This window comes from Bos taurus, chromosome 13, assembly GCF_002263795.3.
Source record: "Bos taurus isolate L1 Dominette 01449 registration number 42190680 breed Hereford chromosome 13, ARS-UCD2.0, whole genome shotgun sequence".
Lineage (NCBI taxonomy): Eukaryota > Metazoa > Chordata > Mammalia > Artiodactyla > Bovidae > Bos > Bos taurus.
Window position 1 is genome coordinate 66,014,149 of NC_037340.1, and position 19,325 is coordinate 66,033,473.

Below are 19,325 nucleotides of genomic sequence, written 5' to 3' on the forward strand. Positions count from 1 at the left end.
GGCATGCTGCGATTCATGGGGTCACAAAGAGTCAGACACGACTGAGCGACTGAACTCAACTGATAGGTTTTATTCAGTAATCTCACAAAAACACCAATATTTTATTAACCATTTTATGTACATGAATATACAGTCTAGAAAACTGATAGAAACACATCCAGATTTTCTTATAAAGACAACGTACAAATGCTCATTTACATTTTGCACATTAATAATGACACAATAGTTATAGCTACATAAAAATATATACAAGGATTCAAGACAGACTTGATGGTATTTGGCTTGTAACATGTGTAGATACTACACAAAAAAATGATGTAATTTTAAGAAAAGCAAAATGTGACCAGACTCAGTTTTCTTCTTAAAATTTAAAAATAAAATTCCTAATAATCATAATTATTGATACTAGTTAATAGCCAAATTTTAGACTAATTCAAATTAGCCAGGGTTACTAGTTAAATGGGCCTCCCTGGTGGCTCAGAAAGTAAAGAATCCGCTTGCAGTACAGGAGACCTGGGTTCGATCCCTGGGTTGGGAAGATTCCCCTGGAGAAGGGAACGGTTACCCACTCCAGTATTCTTGCCTGCAGAATTCCATGGACAGAGGAGCCTGGCAGGCTACAGTCCATGGGATGGCAGAGTCGAACATGACTGAGCCAGTTTCACTTTTTACTAGTTAAATATTTAGCATTAAAAAAAATACAGTTTGCAGTTTAAGAAACATACATTTGATAAAATTTTCTCAAAATTAATTAAGAATGGCTTATTCACCTCCTTCCAGATTCTGGAAACACACTAGAAAAGTGAATATTGAACAGCTGATTCTTTGTAAAGTGGCACCCCTAGCCCTAGAAAACATCCTTAAGGGGCCAGTGATCAGACCCTAATGGGAAACTCATAATGCACTGATGATACAGAGAGCAAAGAGCGGGACGTGATAAGCAGCTGTGTCATGGATGGAACAGTATAATTATAAGGCATAATTATAAGATATTAACATGGTTTTGAGAAAGGTTTCAACTATTCTTAAGGAATCAATTAGACGTTGAGAATGATCAATCTTATAATGATCTCAAAAATAGTATCTTACATATTATCATGGCTGCTACCTCACTAATACGAAGTTTAGTCTCTAACAGCTCTTTTCTGTATTTTACTCTACTGGCCTGAGAAGCAGTTTCCTATTTTGAGAGCTATATGATATAATCATATATAATTAAGTTAATGGTTTGGAAAACAAAGTAATAATAGTTTTAAAAAGGAGCAAGTAGCTCTTTTATTAGGTTGTGACACCAGGCTAAGAGGGCTTAAGGTTGGAAAGCAAGGAGTCGGGCAGTGCATGGGTTTAAGTACAAACATGCTTCTGCTCAAGGAGAGGAAGAGCATGAGAAGCCTCTGGACAACCCACAGTGGTACCTGGATGTGGAGTTAGCACACTGGGTCAGAGACAGGCTCCTACATCATCCTCTGGCCTAGATGCCATGGGACGCAACCCCTACTCAATATTAAATTGGGAGCACAAACATCTCAAAGCATACCTACCAAAAATAGATTATTCACCCTCTTATGACAAAGCCCAGAAGGAGAGGACATTTGATTATTTTAAAAAGTGAGCTTAAAAATTATAAGGTTTCTCCTTACTTTGTCTGAAAAACTCAGAGAACAAATATTTTAACAATTCTATGACTATTAATATGCTTAAAAGGCACTTAAAACCATTCCTTTTTAAATGCACTTAAAACCATTCCTTTTTAAGTGCACTTAAAAACATTCCTTTACAATCCAACTCAAAATACATCTGTCAACTACATTTTGGATAAAAGTAAAAAAAAAAAATCCACTTAACTTTGGTGTACCTTTTCTTGTAACTCAGTGATGTTTACTACCTTCAGGGTTGACTGTTTTGAAGACAGAGCCCCAGCTTGCTGCAAAACAACCTGAGAGTGCTTTTACCACAGAAGTGAGAAGGGTGCTAGTGGTTTGCTCTTTCACTGACAACATCCTGTAGTCGTTTAAGTAAAACATCATCATTTTCTTGACAGAGGCGTTTGGCAGGTGATTCTGCATCACCATCGATGGTTATTGCTCGCTTCTTGGTTCTCTGCTCACCTTGCCTTATCATGTTGTTGATATCTTTCAAACTCTGCAAAAACAGACGATATGTGTGAGTAAAAGGGGAAAGGGGGGAAATAGCAGCAAAGAACTAAACTAACTGCTTTTTCCTACCCTTTATCCTCTATCCAAAGCTAAACACTGGAGGAAGGGATTATTTTTTGAATCTAGGTCAAGTTATTAAGGGTGATTAGAATTAATCTTTTCAGGTGATTTTAAAAATTGGATTTACATTATAGCAATAGTTTTTAAAATGTGGACATCAGACCACAAGCAGCAGAGCATTTAGGAGCTTATTAGGAATGCAAATTCTCAAGCCTCACCCTACACCGACTGAATCACCCATTCTAGGTATTGGACCCAGTTATCTCTAGTTTATCAAGCCCTCCAGGTGATTCTGATAAATCAAACAAACTTTCATCAACTTTGAGGTCTTTTTTCTGAAGCACTGCTTTTCAAACTTTAATGTGCTTACTAATCATCTGGGGAATGATAATACACAGATTCAGATTCAGTAGGGTTGGTGTGAGGCCTGAGATTCTGCATTTCTGACACGCTCCCAGGTGATGCTGATGTTGCTGGTCTTACTGTAAAACAGCCTTTGAGAAGTTGTTCCTGAACACAGTGCATCAACACTGTCCAGGGAATCTGCCTGCTGGAGCTCTGTGATTCAGTAAGTCTACAGGACAGAAATCTGTGTTCAACAAGCTCCCCAGATTCTGACCTATGATTCTGAAATTACTGCCTTAGAATTCAATTAGACCCATTTCTGATTTTATCCAAGAATGTCTTCTAAAAGTCCTTCTACGAAGAGGTAATGCAAGTCTGTGAGGTATATCTCAGTAAACTTTATTTGCTAAGTATGGCAGGAATGTAACAAATGCTTGTGGATCTAAATGAGTTAAGAAACTAATGAGTTAAGGAGCTGCCACGTATTTGGACTGAGTTACAACCTATCCCACTACAACTCCTTCTAGTTGGTAGTCATTCTGGCTTTTGGAGATACAATGAACACATCTACTTGATAGTCCTTAAATTACCTGCAAACAGCAATCATGTCCCCATTGGATCATCATCATTAATGGGACTAAAGATGGAGGTGACCACAGAGCTGTCTGTGTAAGTCAGAAGAGGCCTCTGCTTTCAGACTTTTCCCTATCCCAGGCGCCATCCACCAAATGAACTTTCCCTTCCAAGATCTTTCTTTACAGTGTCCCCATATCTGACCACTTGCAGGTGCTGCCTTACTGGTCCTTCGCAAGATGGTGCCTGAGCAGGGAAACACTGTGCTCTTGGTGCAAACTCCCCCAATACCATGTCAGTCATAACACATTAAACTCCCTCAACTGGATACACTGCAAACTCCCCCAATACCATGTCAGTCATAACAGATTAAACTCCCTCAACTGGATACACAGGAAACTTGCCATAGTAAGAGTTTGTATTTATTTGCAGTAACTTTGCAAAAAATTGGGGTATGATTAAAGATTACTAACTGGAAATCTGGAATCCAATTTTTAACATGGATATTGCCATTTTGGAGTAAAGTTTGGGAGCACGTTACCTTAGAAGGGCTGCCGTTGAATTTATATAGCAGAGCACTCCTTGGTGTAAGGCCCGACCCATTCTTGTGTGGGGACACATAAATGGAGTGCTGCTGGGAAATGCGGCGTGGGGAGCCTGGCTGTTGCTTAATATGTGGAAAAGGGGAGAGTGGCGGAGCTTCCATCTGAAATAACATAAAAGTAAAGCTTTTATAGGGCTTCCCTCATGGCTCAGTTGGTAAAGAATCTGCCTACAATGCAGGAGACCAGATTCAATCCCTGGGTAGGGAAGATACCCTGGAGAAGAAAATGGCAACCCACTCCAGTATTCTTGCCTGGAGAATCCCATGGGCAGAGGAGCCTGGCAGTCTACAGTCCACATAGTCACAAGAGTCAGACATGACTTAGTGAATAAACCACCACCAAAGCTTTTATCAGATGAAAGGTTTTCTTTCTTTTTTTAAATCCCACCATATTTTTTATTCTACACTCCCCTCCTCCTCATAAGGGTGAAGGATCAACATGGAACTTTTTTTCCTGTACCATGTTTTTATTCTTATTGGTATCTCCTAATTAGAAGTCTAATACTTTGGCCACCTCATGTGAAGAGCTGACTCATTGTAAAAGACCCTGATGCTGGGAAGGATTGGGGGCAGGAGGAGAAGGGGACGACAGAGGATGAGATGGCTGGATGGCATCACCGACTTGATGGACATGAGTTTGGGTAAACTCTGGGAGTTGGTGATGGACAGGGAGGCCTGGCGTGCTGCAATTCATGGGGCTGCAAAGAGTCGGACACGACTGAGCGGCTGAACTGAACTGAACTATACCATAAGAACTTATTATGGCTGAAAAAAATTTTTAAATGATTCATTAACCCTTGTTTTTCAACAATTACTAATGGATAAACTCAAATTTATTTGTCTGGATCTTTCAGGAAATCCTGAAGGATTCTGAGTAAGACCCCAGAAGCAGTAAGCCAAGAGAATAGGAACTTCATGCCATGCTCAGAAAGTGAGGCAAAGAATAACTTATGTCCTAACACTTGCAATAAGGATCTCTCTCCACACATACATTGTTGTTGTTTAGGTGCTAAGTTGTGTCCAACTCTGTGTGACCCCATGGACTGCAGTGTCAGGCTTCCTGTCCTTCACTATCTCATGGTGTTTGCTCAGATTCATGTCCATGGAGTCAGTGATGCTAGCTAACCATCTCGTCCTGTCTTCCCCTCCGCACCTTGTCCTCAATCTTTTGCAGCATCAGGGTCTTTTCCAATAAGTTGGCTCTTCACATCAGGTGGCCAATGTTAATAGAGCTTCAGCTTCAGCATCAGTCCTTCCAATGAATACTCAGGGTTGATTTCCTTTAGGGTTGACTGGTTTGATCTCCATGCACCTTTGATCACCAAAGGTGTCTCAAGAGTCTTAAGAGTCCACATATATATACCCACAGCCAGATTAGTAGCTCAGAGAATAAGAGAGACAGAGTATTCTGTGGGCCAGCAAGAAGAGTCCAACAAGGAACAAATCTCTTAATAAAATGGTTAACACTTTATGCCTGGTGGTTTAGTCACTATGTCTAACTCTTTTGACCCCCAAGTACTATAGCCACCAGGCTCCTCTGTCCATTGGATTTCTCGGGCAAGAATACTGGAGTGGCTTGCCATTTCCTTCTCCAGGGGATCTTTCCAACCATAGGACCAAATTCCCGTCTTCTGCATTGCAGGGAGATTCTTTTACTGACTGAGTTACTAGTACAAAGTATAAGACTTTATGCTGAAATGCAAAGGACTCAGAGATAAAGTGAGAAAGAACTGTACTTTTAATAATCTATACAATGTTCTATTCCAAGCACAAATGGGGATGACTCCTTAATTACTATTTCATTCATCATCTTCACCTGAAGCTAGGAAAACTAGTTTTGTTTTTTTCCCAATTAGCTGATGTTAGAGATATCCTCAGTATAGCACATGGTGGGGGGATGTGTGGAACTGAGGGAGGAGAATGAGTAGTCATGGCCTCTGAGGATAGTCAGCTCATATTCATTGAAAGGGACAAGGAAAGAAATGTAAAGACACAGACACGTATATAGCTACTGCCTGAATGCAGCTTCTACTCGGTTCCTCTTTCTTATAACTGAAGTCTGCTCTTTTGGGAACCAACATCAGCTTATACACTGATAACACTTACAAAGGCCTGCTGGTAGTGTCAAATCTAGATACAGCATAAAAATTTCTTAGCGTTGTTTCTATTATTGACTTAAGCCTATTTATTTCCTTTTCTCTTTATCTTGAGAAAAACATTTCTCTGAGAAATATAACAACAGAAATCAAAACCAAGGGAAAAAACCACCAGAATTGTTTTCATTGCTCCATGTTCCCATTGACTCCTTGCCCATATGCATCCATAATTTCTAGGAATGTATAATCACAGTATGGATGAAATTTCCATAATTTTCTCTAGTCTGTTTTATCACAGCCTTAATCACGCTGATTAATCACTAGCATGTTTTCTCCTGTAAAATGTATCAGTAAGGCTTTAACTTTGAAATACTTATCTACCAAAATAAACTCAGAGTAAACCAATTATGAGAACAGATATTAATAAAGTAGTAAAGTAAAAAACGTACCACATGGTCCTGATTTGACAAGTCGTATTTCAATGCGAATGACTTCACTCTTCCTACATATATTGTATTGTAAAATTTGATAAGATCACCTCTCTCCTCTTTCACTGGTCCACTGGAGCAGTCCGGTGTTTTTGTAGCATCTTCCAAGTCTGTTAAAAGAATTCAATGTTGTGATAGGTGTACCTTAATCTATAATTTGAGGATCTGAAACACAACTCTCTCTACAATATAAAAGCGAAAAAAATCAAATAAACCTAAATATTTATGTAAGACAATGACCTATTTTAGAAAAGTTCAGAAATCTACCTATATTATGGATAAATTGGAAACTTGAGAAATACAAACATGTAAACTTAAATGGGTGCTCTATTCTCTAGATATCACTTCAGCAAGAATGTTTTCACAACCATTCCTTTGAACCCACTGTCACCGGTGACTCTCAGAGGGGCACCAGCCCTGGGTTGAAATTTGCCTAAACTGAGCTTCAGAATATGGGTAACAGTGGTAAATCCTGAGCTTCAGATAACAAAAAGGACTGCAGATATTCTTACTGGCTCTTTGGAAAAGGTGGAAAGACTCTAAAAGGTAAAGTGTATCCTCAGAGGTTAAGGAAGAAGCAAGGTGAATTGCTTATGTTTACTTTTCTGCAAATACATGGCAGGTGACAAGTGTTCAAAAAGCCTTATTTTCTCATGCACAACAGGAACTTAATGCTGTCTATAGGCATCATCCTCAGCTATAAAATTATTGCTTGCCCCAAGGTGCTTTCATATTTTTTAGTGTAACTCTAGGGTAGCTTGTGACACCAGGCAGAACTTTATCCTGTTCTTTTTTTTGGGGGGAGAGAATTACAAAACATCTTCTACTTGTACTAACAAGAATCACCTAGCTCTGAGTTGATGTTTACCTAAACTGAGCTTCTTGTACACAGCTAAGAAAACTACCGGCAATTAAAAAGAATTCAGCATGTGAAAAAAATGTCTCATTCTCAATACATTGGCCTGCAAACATTGAGAATATGAGTAGAAGAATGTTGCCACCTTGGTTTTCCCTGTAGCTCAAACAGTAAAGAAAGAGCCTGCAATGCAGGAGACCCAGGTTCAATCTCTGGTTCGAGAATATCCTCTTAAGAAAGGAATGGCAATCCACTCCAGTATTCTTGCCTAGAGAATCCCATGGACAGAGGAGTCTGGTGGGGTACAGTCCACAGGATCACAAAGAGTTGGACACAACTGAGCACCTAACACTACTACTACTACTATGCTTCTACCTTAGGAAAATAAGAAAACTCTGACATGGTCCAAGAGTCAGGCAGCCCACAGGGAATCTCCCTGGGGAATCTTGGTCCCCATTTGGATGTCTTTTTTACTCCCGTTATTTTTGCAGGATCTTAGTAAGGCAGAAAAAGCTATGTGATCAGTAAGTTGAAAAAATGCTGCATATTATAGCCTTCTCTTAGGAATTCAGAATACACGTTAGTATAATAAAGGCTTACGGAAGTTTTGCAATTAGAAAAAAAATACGTTCACTTTAATTCCATATTTCTCAAACTTTCTATGCACAGTCCCTCTTCTCCATGACACTTGCTACCATCCTGGGGGACACTGTTGTAAGACAGTAAACACTGGCTTAGTTACAGCTGCTGCTGCTGCTAAGTCACTTCAGTTGTGTCCGACTCTGTGTGACCCCATACACGGCAGCCCACCAGGCTCGCCCGTCCCTGGGATTCTCCAGGCAAGAACACTGGAATGGGTTGCCATTTCCTTCTCCAATGCATGAAAGTGAAAAGTGAAACTGAAGTCACTCAGTCGTGTCCGACTCTTCACGACCCCATGGACTGCAGCCTACCAGGTTCCTCCATCCATGGGATTTTCCAGGCAAGAGTACTGGAGTGGGAAGCCATCGCCTTCTCCTTAGTTACAGCAGTTGTAGGTTATTCTTGTTATCAGTTCAGTTCAGTCACTCAGTCGTGTCCGACTCTTTGCGACCCCATGAACTGCAGCACGCCAGGCCTCCCTGTCCATCACCAACTCCCGGAGTTCACTCAGACTCACATCCATGGAGTCAGTGATGCCATCCAGCCATCTCATCCTCTGTCGTTCCCTTTTCCTCCTGCCCCCAATCCCTCCCAGCATCAGAGTCTTTTCCAATGAGTCAGTTCTTCGCATGAGGTGGCCAAAGTACTGGAGTTTCAGCTTTAGCATCATTCCTTCCAAAGAACACCCAGGACTGATCTCCTTTAAGATGGACTAGTTGGATCTCCTTGCAGTCTAAGGGACTCTCAAGAGTCTTCTCCAGCACCACAGTTCAAAAGCATCAATTCTTCGGCGCTCAGCCTTCTTCACAGTCCAACTCTCACATCCATACATGACCACTGGAAAAACCATAGCATTGACTAGACGGACCTTTGTTGGCAAAATAATGTCTCTGCTTTTCAATATGCTATCTAGGTTGGTCATAACTTTTCTTCCAAGGAGTAAGAGTCTTTTAATTTCATGGCTGCAATCACCATCTGCAGTGATTTTGGAGCCCCCAAAAATAAAGTGTGACACTGTTTCCACTGTTTCCCCATCTATTTCCCATGAAGTGATCCATCCCCATGGAAAAGAAATTCTTGTTATACAGAACATTAAAAAAAAAAAAGTTGAACTAAGTGAGTAAACAAGAACAGCATTTCAGTTCAGTTCAATTCAGTCGCTCAGTCATGTTCAACTCTTTATGATCCCATGAATCGCAGCACGCCAGGCCTCCCTGAACAACACCAACTCCCTGAGCCTACCCAAACTCATGTCCATTGAGTCGGTGATGCCATCCAACCATCTCATCCTCTGTTGTCCCCTTCTCCTCCTGCCCTCAATCTTTCCCAGCATCAGGGTCTTTTCAAATGAGTCAGTTCTTCACATCAGGTGGCCAAAGTATTGGAGTTTCAGCTTCAACATCAGACCTTCCAATGAACACCCAGGACTGGTCTCCTTTAGGATGGACTGGTTGGATCTCCTTGCAGTCCAAGGGACTCTCAAGAGTCTTCTCCAACACCACAGTTCAAAAGCATCAATTCTTCAGCACTCAGCTTTCTTTATACTCCAACTCTCACATCCATACACAAATACTGGAAAAACCATAGCCTTGACTAGACAGACCTTTGTTGACAAAGTAATGTCTCTGCTTTTTAATATGCTGTCTAGGTTGGTCATAACTTTCCTTCCAAGGAGTAAGCACCTTTTAATTTCATGGCTGCAATCTCCATCTGCAGTGATTTTGGAGCCCCCCAAAATAAAGTCTGACACTGTTTCCCCATCTATTTCCCATGAAGTGATGGGACCAGATGCCATGATCTTCATTTTCTGAATGTTGAGCTTTAAGCCAACTTTTTCACTCTCCTCTTTCACTTTCATCAAGAGGCTCTTTAGTTCCTCTTCACTTTCTGCCATAAGGGTGGTGTCTCTGCATATCTGAGGTTACTGATATTTCTCCTGGCAATCTTGATTCCAGCTTGTGCTTCCGCCAGCCCAGCATTTCTCATGATGTACTCTGCATAGAAGTTAAATAAGCAGGGTGACAATATACAGCCTTGATGTACTCCTTTTCCTATTTGGAACCAGTCTATTGTTCCATGTCCAGTTCTAACTGTTGCCTTCTGATCTGCATACAGGCTTCTCAAGAGGCAGGTCGGGTGGTCTGGTATTCCCATCTCTTTCAGAACTTTCCACAGTTTATTGTGATCCACACAGTCAAAGGCTTTGGCATAGTCAATAAAGCAGAAATAGATGTTTTTCTGGAACTCTCTTGCTTTTTTGATGATCCAGCAGATGTTGGCAATTTGATCTCTGACTCCTCTGCCTTTTCTAAAACCAGCTTGAACATCTGGAAGTTCATGGTTCACGTATTGCTGAAGCCTGGCTTGGAGAATTTTGAGCATTACTTTAGTAGCATGTACTGCTGCTACTGCTAAGTCACTTCAGTCGTGTCTGACTCTGTGCGACCCCATAGATGGCAGCCCACCAGGCTCCCTCGGTGTGAGATGAGTGCAACTGTGCGGTAGTTTGAACATTCTTTGGCATTTCCTGTCTTTGGGATTGGAATGAAAACTGACCTTTTCCCGTTCTGTGGCCACTGCTGAGTTTTCCAAATTTGCTGACATATTGACTGCAGCACTTTTACAGCATCATCTTTTAGGATTTGAAATAGTTCAACTGGAATTCCATCACCTCCACTAGTTTTGTTTGTAGTGATGCTTCCTAAGGCCCACTTGACTTCACATTCCAGGATGTCTGGCTCTAGGTGAGTGATCACACCATCGTGATTAACTGGCTCGTGAAGATCTTTTTTGTACAGTTCTTCTGTGTATTCTTGCCACCTCTTCTTAATATCTTCGGCTTCTCAGGTCCATACCATTTCTGTCCTTTATTGAGCCCATCTTTGCATGAAATGTTTCCTTGGTATCTCTAATTTTCCTGAAGAGATCTCTAGTCTTTCCCATTCTACTGTTTTCCTCTATTTCTTTGCATTGACCGCTGAGAAAGGCTTTCTTATCTCTCCTTGCTATTCTTTGGAACTCTGCATTCAGATACCTATATCTTTCCTTTTCTCCTTTGTTTTTCTCTTCTCTTCTTTTCACAGCTATTTGTAAGGCCTCCCCAGACAGCCATTTTGCTTTTTTGCATTTCTTTTTCTTGGGGATGGTCTTGATCCCTGTCTCCTGTACAATGTCATGAACCTCTGTCCATAGTTCATCAGGCACTCTGTCTATGAGATCTAGTCCCTTAAATCTATTTCTCACTTCCACTGTATAATCATAAGGGATTTGATTTAGGTCATACCTGGATGGTTTAGTGGTTTTCCCCAGTTTCTTCCATTTAAGTCTGAATTTGGCAATAAGGAGTTCATGATCTGAGCCACAGTCAGCTCCGGGTCTTGTTTTTGCTGACTGTATAGAGCTTCTCCATCTTTGGCTGCAAAGAATATAATCAATCTGATTTCGGTGCTGGTCATATGGTGATGTCCATGTGTAAAGTCTTCTCTTGTGTTGTTGGAAGAGGGTGTTTGCTATGACCAGTGCTTTCTGTTGGCAAAACTCTATTAGCCTTTGCCCTGCTTTCATTCTGTACTCCAAGGCCAAAAATCTGTTACTTCAGGTGTTTCCTGACTTCCTACTTTAGTATTCCAGTCCCATATCATGAAAAGGACATCTGTTTGGGGTGTTAGTTCTAAAAGGTCTTTTAGTTCTTCATAAACAAGAACAACATTTAGCTATTTAGCATTTTTTCATTTCAAAACAGAAAACAAGATGTCAGTTATCCTTTAAGCTGGAAAAAGATTTCTACATTCTCACCTCTTTAAGGACTTTGGCACTCAGAAATTAAAGCTTCAGTAGGCCTGGTGACCCATCTTACAACATATACATTGGCAGGCAGAACTTATGAAAGACTGGGAAAGAGAATGAGATCTTCCTGCTTGGTGCTATAAATGGTTCAAATCTGTTTTCCCTGAGAGGGTAGAAGGGATCTCTGCTTAATATAAATTTAGGCACATGGTATTTATTTGACATATATTTGTGAAATGAACCAATGAACTACATATGGATTCATAATTTTCCCTAATGTTCTCATGAATAAGAAGAATGTCTTTTCTGAATTATTATATAACACTGTCAAGCAATTAAAATGTGGTTTCATAAAAAACTATCAGTGAATGACAGAAGCTCTTAGAAAAAAGGAGATATTATCTGCAGAACTCTGGAGAAATGTGCTGAAATTTTTAGCCTGGATCTCTGACTTCAGAATTTTCAAAGGATCTAAAGTGAAAGTGGGAAGGGACAAGGCAAATTATTCCAGGGCTGCAGGTGGCCAACAAATGCAACCATAATACGTGGTTAGTTTCATATCCCAGGACAATATAATTGCATTCAGGGGAAAAGAGACTGAGAGCACAGTAGATATGCATTTCTCAGGGGACGTGTTTTCAGAGGATGGGCACACATAACTGTCTAGAATGCACGTATTAATGAAACCCCATCCTTCACTCCTAGAGGAGCTGCTCAAGTGACTGATGCTGATTTCTTTGCATATAGTCCTTAGCCTTCAGTCTGAGAAGAAACACATACAGTGAGTTTTTACCATCTGAAACTGGAGAAAGTAAAGAAGCAAAATTAGGATGAAAGTAAGAAAGATCAGAATTTATTTATAAATTCAAGGGTCATGTTGAGATGTGATGGGGTTGACCAGCACAGCAGCACTTCCCTGGAGTAAGCATTTGGTATTTGTTGTGTATTTCTCCTACCACGTTCCTCCTTATCCTCTTGCGCTCCTCACTGTAAAAGTGTGTAGGCTGCGGTGCCCTTGAGCTCCAGTTATGCAAAAGTCACCGAGCACACACCAGTTTAAAACTACAGTGCTTTAAGACTATTTTGGCAGTTTCTCATAAGCTCTAAAAGGCATTCATTGTAATCTAAAACCAAGGAAACCTTGTTTACACAGACAATCTAAAAGGAAAATGTGCTCTACCCACATTTGGCTGTCTATCTGGTGACCGTAAAATAGTTCTAATGTCAATAAAGTCACTTAATTATCAATTTGTAGTTATCAGTCTTATACATCTCCTATGGAAACAGAACTTTTGTCACTTGAGAGGATTTAACTGTTTTTGTGTGTCTGACCTAGTTTTCAACATTTAAAGGATTTTATGTAAGGAATATGGCCTTAGAAAAATTAGCTTAAAAAAAAAAAAGACATTTAAAGAGCCATACTGATTAATAAAATATATTTTATACTTATAAACAAAATAATAATTACTACTTACTTACTAAGGCCTTACTGTGAGAAGGCCTTGTATGAAACACCGCACATGCATCTTTTTTTAAAAAAATTCTTAAGCCAAGTCTCAGAGGAAGTATTGTAAAGTTTTCAATTTACTTGAGCATTATGTTTGTATCACTTAGACTAAGCTATAATCTGGATCTCTCAAGTGTTCTAATCAAGAATGCTAGTCTGGGGTGCTCTGCTAACATGATAATGAATGCACAGGCCGAGTATCCAGTTGGTTTTTTAACAAGGGAGCTCTTTCTCCACAGGTGGCTACTATAAATAGGGTTTCTATTAGGCATATCTCAATCAAAGACCAATGCTTTGATAATTAACATACTTGACATCAGAAGTAGGTTTTTATTGATGAAAACAGTGGTCATTTATTAAGTATGCCTAATCCTAAAAATCAGTCTATGTTGAGGGAATTAGAAATACTTAAAATAAGAAGATTGGCAGATGCATTTCTTTACACTAACAATGAAATATCAAAACAGGGAATATAATCCAACAATCCCTTTTAAAATTGCATCCAAAAAATAAAAAAACCCAACAACAAAAAACTTAAGAATAATCCTCATCAAGCAGGTGAGAGACTTATATACTGAGAATTGTACAACATTCATAAAGGAAACTGAAGATGATTCAAAGAAGTGAAAAGATATCCCATGCTCTTGTACTGGAAGAATATTGTTAAAATGGCATGCTACCCAAAACAATCTACAGATTTAATGCAGTCCCTATCAAATTACCCAGGACATTTTTCACAGAACTAGAACAAAAAATTCTAAAACTTATAGAGAACTATAAAAGACCCATAATTGCCAAAGCAATCTGGGTCCATGATCTTAGTTTGTTTTTAATGTTGAGTTTCAAGCCAGCTTTTTCACTCTCCTCTTTCACCTGCATCAAGAGGCTCTTTAGTTCCTCTTTGTTTTCTGCCATTAGAGTGGTATCATCTACATATCTGAGATTGCTGATATTTCTCCTGACGGTCTTGATTCCAGCTTGTGCTTCATCCAGCCCAGCATTTTGCATGATGTACTCTGCATAGAAGTTAAATAAGCAGGGTGACAATACACAGGCTTGTCCTACTACTTTCTAATTTTGAACCAGTCAGTTGTTTCATGTCCAGTTCTGTTGCTTCTTGACCCACATACATGTTTCTCAGGAGACAGGTAAGTTGGTCTAATAGTCCCATCCATTTCTTTTAAGAATTTTCCAGTTTGTTGTGATCCACATAGTCAAAGGCCTGAGTATAGTCAATGAAGTAGAAGTTTTTCGGGAACTCCCTTGCTTTCTCCATAATCCAACAAATATTGGCAATTTGATCTCTAGTTTCTCTGCCTTTTTTAAGCCCAGCTTGAACACCTGGAAGTTTTTGGTTCACGTACTGAGGTCTAGCTTGAAGGGTTTTGAGCATAACCGTGCTACTATGTAAAGTGAGCACAACTGTAGTTTGAACATTCTTTGGCATTGCCTCTCTTTGGGATGGAATGAAAACTGATCATTTCCAGTCCTGTGGCCACTGCTGAGTTTTCCAAATTTGCTGACAGCACTTTAATAGCATCATCTTTTAGGGTTTTAAACAGCTCAGCTGGAATTCTGTCATTTCCACTAGCTTTGTTCATATTAATACAGTGTTTCCTAAGGCTCACTTGATTTCATACTCCAGGATGTCTGGCTCTAGTGAGTGACCATACCGTCGTGGTTATCCAGGTCATTAAGACTTTTTGTATAGTTCTTCTGGGTATTCTTGCCACCTCTTCTTAATCTCTTCTGCTTCTGTTAGGTCCTTACCATTTCTGTCCTTTATCATGCCCATCCTTACATGAAATGTTCCCTTGGTATCTCCAGTTTTCTTGAAGAGATCTCTAGTCTATATCTATACAAAAAGAATTGAATTTGGCCTGTGTGGCCTTAAATAGGATCATATTCTAGGACGTTATCATTAAAGCATTTTTTCATTAAGACCTTAAAACTTAAGATCCCAGTAGACACCATAATGATCATGGATATTTGGGTAATTTAAAAAATGTCTCTGACCCAGTCAATTTTCTTTAAGAATTTGCTCTAAGGATGTGGACCAAAGACCAATTTACAATGATGTTCCTCACAAAGCTGTATATAATTAGAACAACCTAAATGCCTCACATTGAGGAATTAAATAAATTACAGTACCTATGTACACATGCACACATACGTCTACGTTAAGTAATGGAAAGATGAGACAAGAAAAAGGATATAGGCAGAAGAGGCCTTTTCATAATTTATCAACATATGAATACCAAATATTTGATTCTTCTTTCTTTAAAAAAAATTACTAGAGTCTTAAGTCTTAGCATGATGGTGGAACAAGGTGACCTTGCTGATGGTGGCAGAATATCAAATACACTTATTAATGAACAGGACATTTCCTTGTCTTCCCGGGCAGATCACTGACAGCTGTCTTACTTTTCCTGTCATTCAGATTTAGTTTTGAATTTTATTGTGTCTTTTATACAATAAATGTGTACAAGTATATACAATATTAGTGTGTATAAGTATACTAGGAAACTTCTAAAACACAATTAAACAGAGGATAAATTAATAGTTTCTATACACAATCTCTGTGGAGGGAGGTACCTGACCCATACTTATTTCAAAGTCACTTGTTTCTTCTCAAAACACACATGCATTATCCACCCCACCTACATAAGTAACTCCAAGACACCCACTGTAGTATGTAACCAAATATATAACCAAAGGTATACTACATATAGAATGCTAAATTGGGCAACTTACCACAATCTGTCATTTCAAAATCACCGTTCAGGTTTTTACTGTATGCCACAACTTCTCTTGGAATACTTTTCAATAGTACACTTCTATAGACCTATAGGTCATAAGGGAAATAAAGGACTATTGAGTCACAAACAGGCACAGGTTAAGCAAAACAAAAATAAGAAGAGCAAGATATCAAGCCAATTAAAAAGTATTTGTCTGTAAGGGTGATAATTAAGGGCAAGATGTTATTCAGTTCAGTTCAGTCGCTCAGTTGTGTCCTACTCTTTGCGACCCCATGAATTGCAGCACGCCAGGCCTCCCTGTCCATCACCAACTCCCAGAGTTCACTCAAACTCACGTCCATCGAGTCAGTGATGCCATCCAGCCATCTCATCCTCTGTCGTCCCCTTCTCCTCCTGCCCCCAATCCCTCCCAGCATCAGAGTCTTTTCCAATGGGTCAACTCTTTGCATGAGGTGGCCAAAGTATTGGAGTTTCAGCTTTAGCATCCTTCCTTCCAAAGAACACCCAGGCCTAACCTCCTTTAGGATGGACTAGTTGGATCTCCTTGCAGTCCAAGGGACTCTCAAGAGTCTTCTCCAACACCACAGTTCAAAAGCATCAATTCTTCGGCACTCAGCTTTCTTCACAGTCCAACTCTCACATCCATACATGACCACTGGAAAAACCATAGCCTTGACTAGATAGACCTTTGTTGGCAAAGTAATGTCTCTGCTTTTGAATATGTTATCTAGGTTGATCATAACTTTTCTTCCAAGGAGTAAGAGTCTTTTAATTTCATGGCTGCAATCACCATCTGCAGTGATTTTGGAGCCCCCAAAAATAAAGTCTGACACTGTTTCCACTGTTTCCCCATCTATTTCCCATGAAGTGATGGGACCGGATGCCATGATCTTAGTTTTCTGAATGTTGAGCTTTAAGCCTGTAGATTACTGCAAACATCTTAGAAGAGGAGCTATTAAGCAGAGCCTACCACCTGAAATATGCCATTTAGGAGGTTACAAATTAGAAGAATTAAGTCAGCAGCAACTAAACACTGATGAGCAAGTTTTGCCAATTAAAAGCTACTTAAAAGATCTGAGCCTATTCCTTCCTCCCTTTAATTCCTTACGTGAGACTCATTTGATCTCTCTGGGGCTTGCTTTCCTGTTCCAATCCCATACCAAGTCTTTTCAGGTGGGCACATGAAAATGTGTTCTCCTCTCTGCTCCTAAACTGTTTTTAACCTCCAGGGTAACTGAAAAGCATGCCCATTCTCCCTCATCCTATGGATAATGGTATTGAGAGAATTTTTAGGAAGCTGTGGCATGACTTTTTTTTTGGCTGCGCTGGGTCTTTGTTGTGGCATGCTGGCCTTCTCTAGCTGCAGCGTGTCAGGACTTCTTTTGGTGCAAAGCATGGGCTCTAGAGTGCATGGCTCACTAGTTGCAGATTGTGGGCTCTCTAGTTGTGGTGCATGGGCTTAGCCGCCCCACGGCATGTGGGATATGAATTATCCTACCAGGGATCAAACCCATGTCCCCTGCATTGGAAGGTGGATTCTTAACCACTGGATCATGAGGGAAATCCCCTGACCCAATTTTGACCCACATTAACTTTGCCTTAATGAACTTAGGGATGTTCTGAACCTCTCTAAGCTCTGTTCCTGAACGATTTTTCTGAAGAGGCCCAGAAACCAGGCCTCTTCTAGTCTATCACAGGATATAAGAAATGCCTATACTTGGCTCTTCTAGTATCTCTATACTGCTAGCAGTGTATTTGGGGCTTCAGTAAAGAAGTGAAACTACCTGTGGGGCTCTCCTACAGAAGGGTACGGATACTAGTACTGGGGCCAGGGTTATCTCAGCTACTATTTTCTCTCTTCTAGTCTAAGATGGCAGATCACTGGGGCCACAGAGGAGGCCAATATGTTCCTTTAGAGCAATCAGGCTGTTGAACGGCCAAAGCCTTACTGTAAACTAATCCTGTGTTCTTCAGAACAACAATAAAAATCATGTAGAGCTAACAGTTATTAAATGCTTACCATGTGCCAGGCCACTATGCTAACATTTTATATTTCCATGACTGAAATGTTGTATAGAATTCTTACCAGGGCTATTATATAAAAAATGACTGACATCTATTCAAATTCAAAGATACAAACATTAAGATTCTTAGCAAATGGAAAAAAGAAACTTGACTTAATATATCTTCAAATTTCACTGGATTTAAATATCAGAGAATCAAATCTCATATAATTAAAGAATATTATTATTATAAATATTTTTCATTAGATTTTCTAGTGAAAAACATCCCCACTCAACAAATGGACACATGGAATAAGAGAATGTGTGAGAAGTACATGCAAATATGTAGATTAGTCAGAAACAGCAAGATTTTTGGCTTCTATTGAAACTTTTTTGATTAAAATTGTCTCAAGTTTAATGGTATCCATAAAACCAAATATCTATAGTAAACCTAGAAAAGAAGTTTACCTTTTATATGACTTATCAGCAGAGAAATAGTACAAATCTATTTCGGGACAGGAGGAAAAATAATGTAACTCACGTGACTATTAGCTTGGGGCTGATTCCTATAACTTTTCATTATTTCTTGAAAAGTTCTTTCTTCTTTTGTTACCTAAGGAAAATAAAAACCTCATTCATCAATTGCTTTTAAAAGAAAAATGGCTCTAAACAAAAACTTCAATTACCAGTTGGCACTGAGAGCAGTCTTGCAGAAAGCTATTAACCCCAGGCCACTCCATAACTAAAAACCACTACCATTTATGACTTCTACTACCTTAAAAGTTCAGGCTTTGTGGCCTGTGGGAACTCAGCAGATAGTTTCATTAATCAAAAGCACTAAGATTGTTATGGTATAACTCTACTGAAAATGTATTTTTTTTAAACCACAAAATGCCTTTCTTTATAAAAAAGAACATAAGAAAACTCAGATCTGCTGACTCTCCTGTAGTCTTCAGTTTTATTAGTTTTTACGTATTTATTTAAAAGTGGATATAGGCAACATTCCATAAAAAATAATTCAGAATAATGATACTGAAGATGATCAAGGATCTCAGAAAAAGAATGGAGGCAAGGATCAAGATGATGTAAGAAACGTTTAACGAAGACCTAGAAGAACTGGAGAACAGAGATAAACAATAAAACATCTGAAATGAAAAATACACTAGCAGAACACTGAGGCGGAAGAGCAGATAAGTGACCTGAAGACAGAATGGTGGGAATCACTGCTGTGGAAGAGAATTTATAGGGGTGGTCTCAGAAGGAGAAGAGAGAGAGAAAGGATATGAAAAAAAGTTCAAAAAGATAATAGCTGAAAAACCTCCCTAACATGGGAAAGGAAACATTCACTCAAGTCCAGGAATTGCAGAGTTCCAGGCAGGATAAATCCAAGAAAGAACATGCCAAGACACACACAGTAATCAAGTTGACAAGAATAAGACCAAGAAAAAAT

The 19,325-nt window shown here is 39.5% G+C and overlaps 1 protein-coding gene across 3 annotated transcripts in view; it reads right to left on the minus strand.

Annotated features, from left to right (window-relative positions):
• Positions 1 to 50: 50 nt before the first annotated feature.
• The window catches only part of RBL1 (RB transcriptional corepressor like 1), a 60,337-nt gene continuing 41,062 nt past the window's right edge, over positions 51 to 19,325 (minus strand). For 2 of the 3 annotated variants that reach the window (XM_059892624.1, XM_059892623.1), the window contains exons 18-22: positions 18,417 to 18,488; positions 15,868 to 15,958; positions 6,284 to 6,432; positions 3,676 to 3,840; positions 51 to 2,142 (exon numbers count right to left, since the gene is read on the minus strand). In XM_059892624.1, coding sequence (XP_059748607.1) covers positions 1,972 to 2,142; positions 3,676 to 3,840; positions 6,284 to 6,432; positions 15,868 to 15,958; positions 18,417 to 18,488 — 648 coding nt within the window. In that variant the 3' untranslated portion in view covers positions 51 to 1,971. The remainder of the gene's footprint in view (positions 2,143 to 3,675; positions 3,841 to 6,283; positions 6,433 to 15,867; positions 15,959 to 18,416; positions 18,489 to 19,325) is intronic. The other variant, NM_001192602.1, reaches the window with a different exon arrangement.